Source organism: Eutrema salsugineum, unplaced genomic scaffold, assembly GCF_000478725.1.
Source record: "Eutrema salsugineum unplaced genomic scaffold, Eutsalg1_0 scaffold_6, whole genome shotgun sequence".
Lineage (NCBI taxonomy): Eukaryota > Viridiplantae > Streptophyta > Magnoliopsida > Brassicales > Brassicaceae > Eutrema > Eutrema salsugineum.
The window spans coordinates 3226241-3241893 of NW_006256547.1; the positions used below are offsets into that span (position 1 = coordinate 3226241).

Sequence of the window (15653 nt, forward strand, 5' to 3'; positions counted from 1 at the left end):
TTATAAACTCAAAGTAGAGCTTTTTTGATCTTATAAATTCAAAGTAGAGCTTTTTTAATCTTATAAACTATTCTCTAGAGTTACAGGAAGATAACCCATCGTGTGTAATTACACATCTTAACGTAGATCCTAGCTAAACTCTCAATAACATGCTCCAAAGGCTGTATGTACACCAAATCTTCTTAACACCTCACTACGTATGTAAAGAGTTAGTACAAGAACAGCTCCTGCATTGGAGAATATAAAAATCCCCTAGTTGATACAAAATTGAACTGTATTGATATTACAATCAATTTGTTGGATTCACTGTGGAGCTTGTGTTGACGTCTCGGTGGATTGGACTTGACGAACGAATTGCCCTTTGATTCGTGGCCGTTGCTCTGCCAATTTCTTCCGGCTCTCATAACGGACCTGTATGTCATTCAAAGCCGTTAATACATTATTCTTCTTACAATCCATCATGTCATGAGTATTTTCTGATGAGACATCAAAAAATTTATTACCTTTTTCTCAAAACACCGGTCCTTGCGCTTCATTCGAAATTTGGTCAAAGCGGCTTCCCGTTGCAGAGATTGCTGAATTTTCCCCACCGATGATGAATATCCTTCTTCGTTCATCTTCTCCAGCAGTAGCTGCTGATGATCAGTGTAGTTGCTACTGCAGTGATTGCCTATTCCACTCTGTTCCGTTGCAGAAGAAACGTGTCTTCTCTCCTCTACATCCATGTAACCATCACGCTCTTGCAAGCCCTCGGGTTTACTGTTGAACGGGTGAAACATAGAACTGTACTCATGCGGGCTAACGGAAGTAGGGCTTGGAGAGAGTGAAGCAGGAGCCACCGCAGATGCATAAGCTGTGTTAGTTGGACCCCTGAACTGTATACCCTTGATGGGAATTGGCCTAGGGTAAGAACTCTGTCCAGGCCAAGAATTCATCTGAGTGCTAAACGGTGGACCTGGTGAGTCAGCTCTCGTGTAAAAGCCTGCTTCGTTTCTTCTTGGAGCACTTGGAGGCGGTTCAGATGAATTGTATTGGTTCATTAGCACAATGTTATCGCCTTGACTTGCTCCCGCAACATTCTTTCTTTGTTCAGAAACCGGAGAGAACGAACATTGTGTCTGCAACGGCCTGTGAACGTACCTGGCAGCAAGAACATATCGCACACATGATCAGCAGAAAGAACAAACACTGTAGAATGATTGATAGAAAGAGAGAATCAGGGAATTAGAAAACTAACCGTGTGAAAGCTGAGGCACTAGAAGGATGAAGAGAGGGACGTTCTCCAGAAGACTGGTTCTCAGAAGCGTTGGGTCTTCTCAGAGAGAGATCAAGCTCTATCCGAGATTCGTATTTGGAGTTACTTTCTTCTTTGTTACGTTGTCCATTTCTTCTAAGTGATGCTCCCATGAAGTCAATGGCTTCTTTAGATGAGTCTATAGAAGTTACAGGAAACATGTAGGTGGTTAATGATTCTGATGAACTTTTCAAGTGTCAGATGTTTTGGTAGCTTTCATAAAGAAGAATGTCACTTACTTTGAATGTCCTTCCCTATAAACCGTGGCTCGTTGAATAGAGACTTTGAGCTCTCCATTTGTAACGAGTCTCTCTGATTATCCTCCACGTCTGCGCTCTCACCTTCCATCTCTGGTCTTGAGCATGAGCTCTAAAAGAACAAAATAGATCAAAAAAAGTTTAGAAACAACAAAGGAAAAGAATCAAATTCACATGTAAAAATAAGATAGTCCAGAATCAGATTCTAACCTGAGCATCACCACCATTCCCAATTACAGGATGTTGATCGCTCTCAAATGCATTCCCGTGGTTACTGGTCGAATTGTTTGCAGAGGCTCCCTCTGGTTTCTGCTGTCCGACAAACTCATCCAGTGGAAAGCTACCAAGAGACTGCCAGGAAGATCAAGAAAAAAAACAGAAATCTGAGAACTCAATTATCTTTTAATAGACAACGAAATTTCCCAGAACTTAAATAAGGATGGTTAAGTAGTAGATTGCTCTGGACACAAGAAGGTTATAAAAGATAGCATGGAACATACAGTTTGTCTTCTCCAGACATGTTGCCAGAGATTTCTCAGCTCATTCCTCCTTAACGGCTTCACAAGATAATCAGCCGCACCTTTCAACATGCACTTATACACAGTATTCACTGAGTCCTGTGTCGACATCACTGAGGAGAAGAAAAAAATACAAGACAAGAAACAAGAGAATGAGCCGAGAATCATCTTTAAAGTAAAGGGAAATAAGAAGAAGAAGAAGCATAAGTGTCACATACTTATGACAGGAATGTTCTTGCAGAGATCATGCTCCATGATAAGAGTTAGAAGAGCGTATCCAGAAATTGAAGGAAGATCAACCTCTGTTAATATAAGGTCAACGCTTTCTGGCTTCCCTTTAAGCATCTCCCAAGCCTTCAAGCCATCAGGTACAGCAGCAACTGAGAAGAGACACAGTACACAAAAACATTAAACCATTGAGCTCATTGTATTCTAGAAACTGAGTTTAACTACACTGTAGCAATAATTCAAATCTCTGTTCTCCAGGGGAAGAGGAAAAAAATGACATTTTTTTAATCGAAAACATCATCTGAGATTACAAGAAAAAGTCTTTTACATGCCACATAAGAAATTACAAAAGGCATCATTTTTTTCCTTAAGACAACAATCTTCTTGTTGTATAACCGAAAATAACGAAACATCAGATGCAAAACCGAGAAATCGTTGACTTGCTAATTTGACTTTAATTGTGGCATTTCAAGGCATGATTAGCCGGAGTCATACAGTTAAGAGAAGATCAGATTCACATCATTAGTAGCCGAATCGAACTCGCGGGTTACAGTTCCAGATTCTCTGATTTGACCCCAAATATTCCCAAAAACATTTTGAGGAAGCCAGATCAAGAATTCGAAAGCACAAATTCCTAAACATAAGAAACTCAACGATGCTCGAGCGAAAAACCTCATCAGAACTGACCTCTGTAACTGCATTTCCTGAGGAGAGCAGAGATTATCTGTCTGGTAGAATCGTCAGCTTCGACAAGCAAAACTCTTAACGCGATTTTAGGGAGAAACCTCTCCCACTTCACCAAACCATCGCCGCCGCCATCTGCGGCGGCGTCTTTCCTCCGCATCCTCCGCCGCGCTGCTGACTTTCCTCCGCCAGCCACAGCTGCTTTCTCCACCACCGTCACCTCAACAACTTCGTCGCTCACTTCTTGCATCTCACAGCACTCTGCTTATTAAAACCAGATTCGATTTGAAACTCCGGAAAGAGAAAAGGAGAAGAAGAAGAAGAAACAAACAGTTAGAAAACAAATCAATAATATTTGTGAGTGGGAAAGATAAAGAGGGGGAAAAAAAATCTTATTCCTTCTCTATATTGCGGAGAAAAAGAGAACAAAAATAAATATCTTGAACTCTGGCGAACGGCTGAGATTAGCATCGCGCGGCTACCGGACCGTGATCTAACGGTCACGAAACTAGTAAAAGGATACGAAAAATATCTTGTAGAAGTTAGCTGATATGGCCCACGTTTGCCAAATCAGCAAAATACTGTACGAGACAAAGAGATCCAATACGCCAAATAACCTTTTTTCTTTTCTTTTTAATTGGTGTGGTGGCTGTGGCGTTGATTACTCTGTGGTTCATATTTAAAGTTGGATGTTAATTTTTATGCTTATACCAAATTATTTGTTGCCTATATCGATTCGTATCTATTTTGTAATGTGGATGTGTTAGTGTATTGCTTATTTTATAGCTAATAATCGATTAATAAACATTGATGCTGTTACTTAAGTTTATAATTAACTTAACAAAAAATGCTTAACAACCAATGGAAATTTATATTAATTATTCAACAATCACGTTTTTGATATACAAATAGGCCTCTAAAAAAGCCCACTCGTGACTTTTGGGATAAAATCAACCAAAAAAAAATCAAAATGCAAGTGGTCAACAAAACAAGTATCTATACAGTATATCCAAAAAGAATTTCGTATTGTTTGTTTGGTACATTGGATTGAAAAATTTATTTTCTAAAATATAAGAATATTATTTTCTTTTAAAAAGAAATACAGATATTTCAGAAATATTTTTTTTGGGGTAACAGAGAGATTGGGTCTAGTAGACGAATATTTAAAAAAGATGGGGTGTTAAATTGTTTCAATAATGACACTGCTGCAATGCTGATATTTTATTATTTAGGTTTTTATAAATATATAATTTTTGTTTTCGTAAACAAAAACAAAATCAATTTCTTACAATAGAGTTTTCTAAGGATCAACACTGAAAAATGTCATATAATTTGTTAGAAGTAGTCACGAATGATAATATTTAATATCGATTTAGATATAAAGGGCTGTTATCGATCATAATTTACCGAAATTTATCAGAATCTTGGTTTTTTCTGCTGACGGTATCTGATTATAATTTAGATTGCTTATTTAAAAAGACCACGTGTCAAAGTAGGGACCACTGAAGAGTTTTAAAGTAATTTCCTCGGCTAGATATTTAGGAGGGATAAGGCATTGAGACAGAAACGAGACACTTGTTTAAAACTCGTGGTCTTGGTGGACAAGAATAGTTACACGTGTATGGTGGTAATCTGACACAGCTTTTCACCTTTGATGGTAGCTGTCAGAACCAAAATATCTATTTTCTTGTCTCTTCACGCGCTGTTGTTTGATGGATAAGTCCTACTCGCTCTCTCATACCACTCACTTTCCTCTTATCACGGTATCACTAACTCAGTTTTGACTTTGGACTTTCTTTCTTGTTATAAACTGCGGTCTTATTGACCAATGCTTTCCTTTTTTTTTCCTTTCCTACAAACTAGTATTATGTCTTCATTTAAAAAAAAAAAAGTTTATCTTGTTCCAAACCGGCATTCGAGTTAAGAAACAAAAAGAAATCCCGAGATAGATGTATATATATATACCACTAAATAAAAAAATTAGAAGTGAGCATTTAGCTAATTCAATTCAATTTTATTCGACTTATATAAATTATTGATATTCATACTTAAAAAAAAAATTCATTCGAATCAAAGTTTATATGAATTTGTTTTTTTTATTTTAAAAAATTTGGATCGGATTTAGACTTTGTTTGGGTTTGGTTTCAAAATTAACTTTACTTCAAAGAGTTCAGTTCGGTTCAGAAATTTTGACATCTAAAACCTTTGGATTTTTATACTTGCTAATTTTGTAAATGGCTTAGGTTGAAATGTTGAATATAATAATAATAAAAACAATTGCTGGAAAAGGTTTGGGTTATATAACGATTCTATCATTTAAGTTGAGCAACCAGAAATAAGGAGCAAAATACATTTTTATTGTTAGTTTGATGGTTTAGTTTCCCAAAAGTAGCGATCAAATTTGAAACCAATATTATCGATCAAAACTCCTAACGTATCGATTATTCATGAGTCGACTTTTTTTTTTAATTATCAAATAAATGGCATAGAGTAAAATTATCACTTTATAAAAGTGTTATGCATTGCCTTGGTTGTGGATGATAACGCACGCGTGTGTGGAAGTGTTGTGGTAGAGCGATGACTTTTGCTTTAAGAAATTAAATCTTAAGATATTTTGGCCTAACTTACACCAACATGCCCCATCCTTTTTCAAACAGATATTTTTTGTCTGTGTGATATTTTCATCCTCTCCTTTTTATTTTAGTTTTTTGTGTGGCGCAACGCTTTTTGGTTTCCTTTTTGTTTCTTTACAGTCTGTTAGGATATTTTCTTCCTTTTAGGCTAATTGAGATATTTCGAAGTCGTATCATATGGCTATTTGCTTGTCCATTTATTTAAAAAAGTTAACTAGTAAGATATTAAATGTGCTTTAAACATCCACTTGAGACAATCTACATATCTAACCAAGCAATTAACTGAACAAGGCTAATGATGATTATACGTGGGTGAAGGGTCATTATGGTGGATATGCAAAAATCTGCAAATCAGTCTAGCTGGATTATTGAATTCATGCGAAAGAGATAGTAATCCTTTAAGATTGCTAAAGTTTTCCCGGTTTGTGTGTTTTTGAGTGCCCTACAAACTCTAACCAAATATTATTTTGTAGTGAAATGAGGAGAATTTTTTTTCCGTTTATGTTATAAGTAACACAAATTATGTAGGAATGTGATTGTAGAATAGCGGAAGACGAATGAGTTAAAGACATATGCCGAAAGTTTTGGAAATTAGTGATACGCGGTGATTGGAAAACGAACTCGTTATGGTACGTGGATGAAAATCAAATTTTACCTAAGGCTTATTATAAGAATGGCGTACAATTTGTGTAAACCTTCGTTTAAGCCCGCCTGATCTCAGATTTGGGGTAATTGCCGGAAGTTTGAGCTATATAACAAACGTCTACGAGTTGGTAAAGTGTTGAAGACTTGGGAGTTTTGGGGAAAATGTTATTATGTGATTAATTTCTCTAGACTTTTCAAAACTGGGAATCGTTATTTCGCTCGTTTAGCTGCTACTTTGTCAGCTAATTAACGACTACATCAGATGTATATGTAAAGTAAAGCGTAAGGTGACAAAGTTACTATGTAGAGTTACACATACACTGAAGGAATAATACAAAAACTATGTAGAGTAATTACTGGTTTGTATTTGTGGAGAATGTGGATGTGACGAATCAATTTAAGAGAAAAGTTACATCAAAAAATTCATGTAACTAAGTTATGATTGAACAGAATGAATCTTGATACAGGATAGAGTTTTGCTAAAAAAAAAATAATTAAACAGAGTAGAGTAGACGTCATATTCTCGTGTGAAAGTCAATAACTACCATTGAAGAGGCTGCTATATTCATAATGAAAGATAAATGGTTAATTGGTTATCATTCGGCCACTTTTGATTATGTTATTGCAAATGTGTTGAGCTGAAATGCGTTAGCATATTCTTCATGTCTAGTTTAAAAGTTTTTTCATGATTCATTAACTAGGAGGGGATAACCTACACAATCTTTTTGTTACCGAGATTAATGTTATCTCATTTGTGCGGATACTGAATGGCTGATAGGAAATTTCAACATCAGTGCCTAGAACATCCCTCACTAATAAAGTTACAAAGCTTTCTGGAAGTTTACCTACACTAAAGATTGGTCATGATGTTCGTCTTCATTGTTGTGTATGTTATTAACAAAACAAACGATATTAACTTGTTGAATAATCATAGTGTTATGCTATTCTTCATTTATTTCTCAAATGAAACTTTAACTAAGTAAGATTAGCTAGCTACTATGACTCAAAATGTCATTTGTTAATTTGATAATAATATACTTAGAGGGTGTAAGTTAAGAAAGAAAACCGGCTTTCATTTAGAAGGACAAAATTTAAACATCGTGTCAAAAGACCCAAAAAATTGGTATCAAATGATCCTAGATAAAAAAAATTCGAAAACGATGATAAATGCCATAAGAAAGGGATCGTGAATGCACCTATGAAAATAAGATGAAATAATGTGTATACAAAGAAATTAAAGGGTTCGCTTCATAAATAAACTCCTCCCCAATTGCGTATGTCAGCGTTCTTATCCATTTTTCACCTTATCCAAATATTCCCTTCAAAGCATTTTCCACTTCCAGAGACCAGAGTCTTCACTCTTCACTTCACAATCAAAAAGAATCTTTCAAATCCAATGGCGACACTCTTAGGTTTTTCTCAGACGAAGTTTCATCACTGCAGCGTCTCGATCTCTTCGCCGCCGTGCTCATCTTCTTCCACGGCGGTCTCAATGGTGAGCTCGAGCCGAACTGAATCGAACACGCTCCGGTCAGGTTTCCTCGGCCGTGTCGCTTATGATGATCGGAGACAAGTAGGATCCGGTTCCTGTAAATTGGGACGGAGAAGATCTTTGGCAGTTAAAATGTCGTGGGACGGTCCTCTCGCATCTGTCAAGTTAATCATCCAAGGAAAAAATCTCGAGGTTTGGATTTTTCTACACGCTTGGAATCGAATTCTGAACTAAAAAATTTGTGTTGTTTTCTTGGATTTTGTTGTGGGTTTCGGTTATTGGTAATTAGTGATAGAAAAGTTTTGAACTTTCGGCAAATGTTTGGTAGGTTATGACAAACAAACCTGTATATTCGAAGAGAAAACTCGGATTTTGTTAAAATGGTGCACTCTTTTGTATAGAACCTTACCATATATGATACTGTGTGATACTAATTCTGTTTACTCTCTGGTTATTTGAAGATAGTCCACTCCTAGCTCTTTGCCAATAGAATTTATTCTTTTTTATGAAAGTAGAGAATTTTCGTGTGTTTTGAGATTTTCTATTTTTGACGGTTAAAAGTTTGTTTTCTTCAATCATCTGGTTAACTATGACATTGTTGTGACAGTTATCAGAGCCAATCAAGCAGCATGTTGAGGAGAAAGTAGGGAAATCTGTTCAGAAACACAGTCATCTCGTCAGAGAAGTTGATGTAAGACTCTCTGTTCGAGGAGGAGAGTTTGGTAAAGGACCTAGGATCCGTAGATGCGAGGTAATGATGTCATTCTTATCCATTTTTTGAGTCTTGATCCCTCTAGGTATTTGATTAAGAAGCAACGATGTAGTAAATGTTTGTCCAAATCCATAAACTGTAACTTCAGGAGCTAACATATAGTTGCTATGGTAGTTTAGGTAACATTGTTTACAAAGAAGCATGGTGTTGTGCGCGCTGAGGAAGATGCTGAGACGGTATACGATTGTATAGACTTGGTATCAACAATAATCCAGCGGAAGCTGAGGAAGATCAAGGAGAAGGATTCTGACCATGGAAGGCACATGAAAGGTTTCAACAGACTGAAGGTAAGAGAACCAGTGATTGAGCCGGTTGTGGAAGATGTTGAAGACGTTACTGACTCGAGCCCGGGAGAAGTAGAAGACGAGGATGATTTGATCAAGGAGGTTGGTCCACACTTGCCTTATCACTGGTATTCACTGATATCCAACAACTGATTCATTTGTCAATGTATTTCTCATGGTTCTTCGCAGATTGTCCGTACCAAATACTTTGAGATGCCACCATTGACCGTGTCTGAGGCAGTCGAGCAGCTGGAGTTAGTCGCTCACGATTTCTATGGCTTCCAAAATGAAGAAACCGGTATGCATTTGACATAGTTCTCTTTTCTTTTATATACGCCCGATTGCTTCAAATGCAAAGGAGAAATGAGCGGAAGAAGATCTATAAGGAAGACTCACATTTCGATATCGTTTTTTGGTTGGCAGGTGAGATTAACATAGTCTACAAGAGAAGAGAAGGAGGGTACGGACTGATTATCCCTAAGAAAGATGGGAAGGCCGAGAAAGTTGAGCCGCTTTCAACCGAGCAATTGAATGAACATTCTTTCGCCGAGTAGACTGAGTCTGCTCAAACCAAAACTGATCTTCTACTCTCCTTACAGTTGTCTGTATAGGAGTTAGGGTGCTTGAGAGTACAGTGAAAGAAAGTTGAATCTGTTAGGGTTCAGGAAACAGTGTAAATAAAAAAGGCTGATTCTGTCTACTTTTGAAGTAAAAAAAAAAAAAATCTTTAAATCAGATGAAAGCAATACATTTTCACAAAGAAGAATGTAACATAATAATCATACAACAGTATCATCATATACATGAACGCAAAAACTTAGTTTTGTTTAGTGAATCTATCAGGCCAAGGACCTATGGCCACGAGCCTCTGGTTCACTGTTCTTCTTGCTTGCGAAAGAGCCTTCTTTCCTTGCTTTAGAGGGCAATCTGGATAAGAGAAGGAAGAGACAATAAATAAATATATATAATTAAAGAACTACGTTTTTGTAACATGTTTTTTTGTTGTGATAGACAAGTAGCTAACTGAACTTGCCTCCTCAAGAGTATTCGGTTGGCATTGCTACTTTCTGGATCATTATGAACCTCTTCGATTTGGTATCGTGGATTCTGCAATGAACATATAGATTTTATATTGAGGCATATAATACTTATTTAGTTACTCAGTTTGATTCGATTTGACGGACAAAGATCTTTCATAATAACTTTGCATCTAACAAGTAAGCTACTTGCCTTTTTAAGGTCGATGAACACTTGAAATTACTCAGGAACTAGTTTCTACTGCAATTTCAAAACGTACAGCCTACGATGTACTTCATAAGAGACTTAAACTAGAACACAGACCTAATCTCACAATTCGAATCCAGTTCTACTGCTCTTTAAGGTCGATCAAACTCAATGTTGCGACTAAATCAAAGCATCGTTCTAATCAAGATATCGAATTTGCAATAGCCATCAACAAAATTAAGGAGATTTGGCAAATAGGGTTACTCACATTGTCCGGAACTGATCCTGAAATCTTCATCTTTTTGCATTTCCCAGAGTTTTCACCATCGTCAACGTCGCATTTTCTCTTCTTTTTCTTCTTCTTCTTCTTCAACTTCTTCATCGTCTTCTTCTTCGAAGAGACAACACGCGATTTACCCCTCTTGTCCCTCACTTTCCACACGTTTCTTCTACGGAAGACCAGTTTCTCAGATTTCCAGATCTTGAAGCTAGTGTCGATCACCGTCACTTCGCTCCTCGAAAACCCAACCAGATCCTTCTCTCCTCTCTCTTCCTCCTCCACGCCGTCGGCTTCCGCTACGCTTCTTCTCCTCTCCCTCTTCTCGGGCGCCGGTTTCTTATTGTACGAACTTCGCGACGACGTGGCGAATTCGCGAGCCCCGGGGAGACAATTCGAATCGCGTTTCTGATTTAGCAACGGAACGTCGGCAAGAGTCTCAACGGAGCAATGCCTAGGGTTTGATTGTTTCCTCGGGAGCTTCTTACCGGGAATCGTGGAAGACCGAGAGGAGCCGCCAAAATTGAATAGCTCGGAGAGAACATCGCTCATCACGCCGTACCATTCTTCGCCGGGATTTGGGTCCAATGGAATCTCCGGTAACTCGAGAGCCGAAAGAATCGGAGCAGACGGAGGAGAATCGGAGGCGGGATCTCCGGTGATTTCGTTATGGTAGTTGCGGCGGAGGAAGTCGTCGAGACTAAGAGGATTACCAGAAGCATCGTCATCGTCGGTGGTGGAGAGTCCTCTGCTTAAGCGGAGACGGTCAAGCCAAGTGGAGGCGACGGGCTTGTCGTCGATAACGGAGCTGAGCTGCATCGGAGAGACGACGGAGATACAAATTTGTTGGCTCTTTTTTTTCTCTTCGCTGTAAACTTAAAAAACAGTGCGCCGTTTCGGATTACAGGAAAACAATAATTTCAATTCTGAGTCCAACTACGCGTCGTCTTCCATTTCTTATTTTGTGATATAGCTAGTTTACAAATCAAAATTAGGAGGTTTATTGGATTAGATAATTTTATTGATTTTGAGATCTGAATAAAAAATTTCTATTATATCAACTGATTTTTAAATTGCGAGAAAAGTCCATGAGTTCAGTAGTTAGTTGATCAAAATTTTATTTTTAATTCTTAACAGTTAAATTATGTACAGTATTTAAGTGTTATATACCGTTTACAGTCGACCTTTATAGTAAATTAATTATTTAATCTTGCATGTTTTTAATTGCAACAAAAAACTACTGCTTTTGAAAGTTTGATCGCAAGGTGTTACAATAAACAAACCTAGTTAAAGAAATCAAAGTAAAAACATGGAAGAGCTCATGGGAGAGGAATTATTCTTTTTCTCTAACAAAAACTGATATTCAAATCTCATAAAATTTAGAAGAGAAAAGCTTTTCAATGAGCAAACAAGATAAACACAATAGAAATAAGAAGAAGAAGGTCTTCTAGTCAAACAATCCGAATACCATGTCATCTTCACTCTCTTCCTTCACGTCCTCCTGAGAATACAAAACAATTCCATTAATTAGTTTTGATTGTAAGCTTACAGTTTTATAGTTAGATTAGTATTCAGTAAACGTAACCATGTGCTGATAAATGCAATAGATATATACCTTCTTCTTCTTTATATCTTCAGCTGCTGGGACTGCTTGAGTAGCTGCAGGAACGTCGTTGGTTGCAACCGGAGCAGCCGCACCACCACTGGCTCCAACATTCATGATGAGATCATCAATATTCTTCTTCTGACATAGCTTTGCAAAGAGACTAGGCCAGTATGATTCAACATTGACGTTGGCTGCTTTCACCAGCTTTGATATCTTCTCAGCCTGGTAATTAAATTAAACCCACAATAATCGATTGAGATCATGAAACTATATAGACACGCATCGCAATTACATAGTATATGAATAGATTATACATGGATGAAGGGCAAAGAAAAGATTAACGATCCTAAAGACTATATATAACAGAGGTTACAAATCGAGAAGAAGGAAGAAAACTTACGGTGATCTCAATTCCATCATCGTGGAGGATTAGAGCGGCATAGGTGCAGGCGAGCTCACTTGTAGTGGTGGCCATTATCTCCTTCCCCACTTTTTTTACTCTCTTTGCACTATGATTATTGCTTGCCTTTTTAAGTTTTAAGGACGTTGCTATGTGATATTTATACTAGGGGGTTAGGGTTCTGTGAATTAAGAATCGGACACATAACAGAGAAAAAAGAAAGTTTCCATAAGCTAATTTTCCTGTTTTTTTACGTATTTTTATCAAATATGAGTATCAATGTTTTCCAAAGTCAATTGTCAAAAGAAAATTTCCAGTTTACTCAATTTATATTTTATAACATCATCAAGATATGAGCGCAATAATTGCAATTATTAGAATAAATTAATAAATTTTAATAAATGGTAATGAAAAGCATGTCGACCAAATATTAGACGGTAAACGTCGCTTTTGTTTTTAGAATATTGAAATTAAAAATGGTAAATAGAGAAGAACTTTTTTTTTTGCATAAACATATCCATAGTAATTAACTTTTTTTCGGCAAGTGAAAAGGAAAACCCATTTTTATACAAAAGGAAACGTGGAAGCCAAACATTTTAACCCGGACTTTCCTACTTTCAAATTCATCTGTATCAAAAAAAAAAAAAAAAAAATTCTTACTGATGACAAAGTGCAGTTTGTCTTGTTGACATTCACAAAAGTGGCTTAATTTCCATTTCGACGTAGTTTTACCAAGAACTGTACTTAGAATTGTGTTTCCTAATCGTATTACGCCTACCGAAAAAAAAGAAAAAGCATACAGTATTAGGATTGTGTTTGAGAATTTAAGTCAATTCCCATTCTAAATTCACATATCATTACAGGTGTGTCCGAAGTTCGAACGTGTAACACATATTGCACAATTGTTTTGTTTAGATGGTAACTACCGATTGACAAGTAGAAGACGTTCCAGCATTGTAAGAAAGGTGCATTGTACTAAGTTCCAGTTACAAATCTAAAGACCAGAAACCGCAATATTTTCTGGTTGGGTTTATACACAACAGAGATAACAGTAGCAATTGGTTCATCAATTGAATTCCCTTTTAGTTACAATCAGATAGATACAAGCGCATGCTCCGAACCTACTATCTTACGCTCATGGCGATCATACGGGTCTATGCTAAATCCGATTATTGTCACTTTCACATCTCCATCTGACATCAAGTAAAATGTATAATTAATAATTATAAGGAAATGTTATTAGATTTTCTGCATATGTAATGTTATCGTGCAATCCAAAATTCTCTATACGAGTTACAAAAACCTGAAGCACAAGTACAAGCATTTCATCCGTTGTAATTCCCGATTACCTTATATATGATTATGAGTGACCTATAGCAGAGTAGCAATCTCAGATCCTTATTTACCCTAACCGGTATTTGTATTTGTTACGTAACTCATGATTTGTGTCAAATATGCACCCTAACACTTCCACACTCTAAATTTCCTAGAGACACAAGCCCCTTTGTACATCCCATCAGTGAAGAATCATGAGTGGAGTATCACACCTAGAACCCGAACAGTGCACAACTAATTTATCATATCAAACATTAAGTTAGGTACGAGCCAATTTATGACTACCAAACTATCAGCCATTTCAGCAACTGTTTTGTCAATAAGTTATTTTGGGACATCATAATGTTGCAACCCAAACTGTGATTTACGTATGCATAACAAAGAAACTGGTTTTGTCAAATATATTGAATAATCAGAAACTATAATCCAGCTAAAACCAGATTCGTGTCAAAATCTAGTTGCACTGCAATCAAGAAAAATCCCTAGAACCAAGTTTTGCTACAAGGCTGTCTGTAATAGCGACGAAAGCAAATTAGAGACAGACCAAACCAACAATCAACGCTTATTGATTTCATAGTTAAAACGATGCAAAAAAAGAAATCTCTAACCTCAAACTCTAAGGAGCTGCATTTTGTTAGCAAAAGCGATGCCAATCCAATCAGGCTGTGAGGAAGACCACTGCAACTGGTTAATCTCCGAACCGGCTGAGTAAACCGACATGGGATCAATACCGCTAGGTCCAGCTACAGTCGGAAGCTCCCAAATGAGAGCCTGTGTGTCATCACCACCCGAGCAGATGTGCTTGCAGCTCTGTGGAGCCCAAGCTATGGCGTTAACGCTAGCCTGGTGCCGTTCTAGCTCCGCAACAGGCACCGTTGGCGAGCGAATGTCGAGGATCACAACCTTATTCGAATCCATCAGAATCGTCGCCATGTATCTCAGGTCTTGTTTGTTCCAAGCGAGTCTTAAAAGAGGCGTATCGGGCTGGGGAGACTCGTAAATGATGGTGGAATGTTCCTTGTCTCGTAGATCGAAGATCCTGACGGATCCATCGGCGGAGACCGATGCGAAAACCCTAGCTTCTCCCCAAGCGATGTCGTGTACCTCTTTATCGTGAGCTATGAGCTGCGTCTCCACAACGGACTTCTCGATGTCCCAAATCGTGCAGGTCGTGTCGATGCTGCAGGTCCCGAGTCGTTTCGGCTCCACGTCGTTCCAATCGAAAGAGGTCAACGGCGCGCAGAACTCGCTCGTCTTGCTGTTGTTGAGGACCGAGACAGGCTCCACGGTGGTGGAATCGTCGCTGATCTCCCATAAACGGAGGAAATCGCCGGAAGAAGCGAGGAGATCGCCGGAGGAGGGACGACGGAGAGAGGGAGGGCTGAACATTAGCTTGGTGGGAGGGTAAGGATGTTCGAAGGAGAGATTCGGGAGAGGCTTCACGGTCATGGAATCGGAATCGAAGGAGAGAATGTCGATGCGGTTGTTGTAGTCCTCGAGGAAACTTCCGACGGCGATTCGGTGGCCGGAGGGAGTACCGGCGCGGATTGAAGAGAAGGCCATGGCGTAGAGTGGATAAGGAGAATCGTACGTGACGGCGGTTTCCGATCTGGAGAAGGAATCCGGAGCTGAGTTATCCATTGTCTCTACCTGAAAATGGTTAATCTGATTTGATTCGATGTTGGATTCTTCACGACGACATCTCCGTTTTTCAGAGGAAAATGACAGAAAGTTTGTATAGTCAGTGTCAGTGAGATTTTTGGAGCAGAAGAAAAAATCAAGGGAGACGGCATGCTAAACACTCTGGGTTAGTCAGTATCTTTTGATGTATTTGGGGGGCCTTTTTACACGTTTTTGGGCCTTGTGTCTATAGATAGTAGGCCTTTTCAAACGCTAAGCGAGCTGACACAAACAAACTTTGGGAAAAGAAAAAAAACGAATTTTTACTATTACGATCAGCATCATCGATCCCAACTTTTGTAGCTAATGAGAATTTTTACTTCA

At 38.1% G+C, this 15653-nt stretch overlaps 5 protein-coding genes across 5 annotated transcripts; 1 reads left to right on the top strand and 4 right to left on the bottom strand.

Moving 5' to 3' along the window:
• Positions 1-50: 50 nt before the first annotated feature.
• Positions 51-3404, bottom strand: LOC18012390 (two-component response regulator-like APRR5). Its single transcript, XM_006394641.2, has 8 exons — positions 2985-3404; positions 2288-2449; positions 2052-2182; positions 1762-1902; positions 1534-1663; positions 1238-1433; positions 504-1140; positions 51-411 (listed from the first exon to the last, which is right to left on the bottom strand). The coding sequence occupies exons 1-8, from the start codon at positions 3229-3231 to the stop codon at positions 304-306; spliced, it is 1752 nt and encodes a 583-aa protein (XP_006394703.1). The 5' UTR covers positions 3232-3404; the 3' UTR covers positions 51-303.
• Positions 3405-7546: 4142 nt separating this feature from the next.
• On the top strand, positions 7547-9540 carry LOC18012376 (ribosome-binding factor PSRP1, chloroplastic). Its single transcript, XM_006394643.2, has 5 exons — positions 7547-7943; positions 8359-8502; positions 8643-8909; positions 8997-9105; positions 9231-9540. Exons 1-5 carry the CDS (start codon positions 7656-7658, stop codon positions 9359-9361), a joined length of 939 nt encoding a protein of 312 aa, XP_006394705.2. The 5' UTR covers positions 7547-7655; the 3' UTR covers positions 9362-9540.
• A 1-nt stretch (position 9541) lies between these two features.
• Positions 9542-11242, bottom strand: LOC18012403. The gene is made up of 3 exons (XM_024151349.1): positions 10300-11242; positions 9841-9914; positions 9542-9734 (listed from the first exon to the last, which is right to left on the bottom strand). Exons 1-3 carry the CDS (start codon positions 11125-11127, stop codon positions 9647-9649), a joined length of 990 nt encoding a protein of 329 aa, XP_024007117.1. The 5' UTR covers positions 11128-11242; the 3' UTR covers positions 9542-9646.
• Positions 11243-11700: 458 nt separating this feature from the next.
• On the bottom strand, positions 11701-12730 carry LOC18012400 (60S acidic ribosomal protein P1). Its single transcript, XM_006394644.2, has 3 exons — positions 12315-12730; positions 11924-12136; positions 11701-11809 (listed from the first exon to the last, which is right to left on the bottom strand). The coding sequence occupies exons 1-3, from the start codon at positions 12387-12389 to the stop codon at positions 11756-11758; spliced, it is 342 nt and encodes a 113-aa protein (XP_006394706.1). The 5' UTR covers positions 12390-12730; the 3' UTR covers positions 11701-11755.
• Positions 12731-13118: 388 nt separating this feature from the next.
• LOC18012404 (protein TRANSPARENT TESTA GLABRA 1) lies at positions 13119-15421 on the bottom strand. Its single transcript, XM_006394645.2, has 2 exons — positions 14258-15421; positions 13119-13507 (listed from the first exon to the last, which is right to left on the bottom strand). The coding sequence occupies exon 1, from the start codon at positions 15288-15290 to the stop codon at positions 14259-14261; it is 1032 nt and encodes a 343-aa protein (XP_006394707.1). The 5' UTR covers positions 15291-15421; the 3' UTR covers positions 13119-13507; position 14258.
• Between the last annotated feature and the right edge of the window lie 232 nt (positions 15422-15653).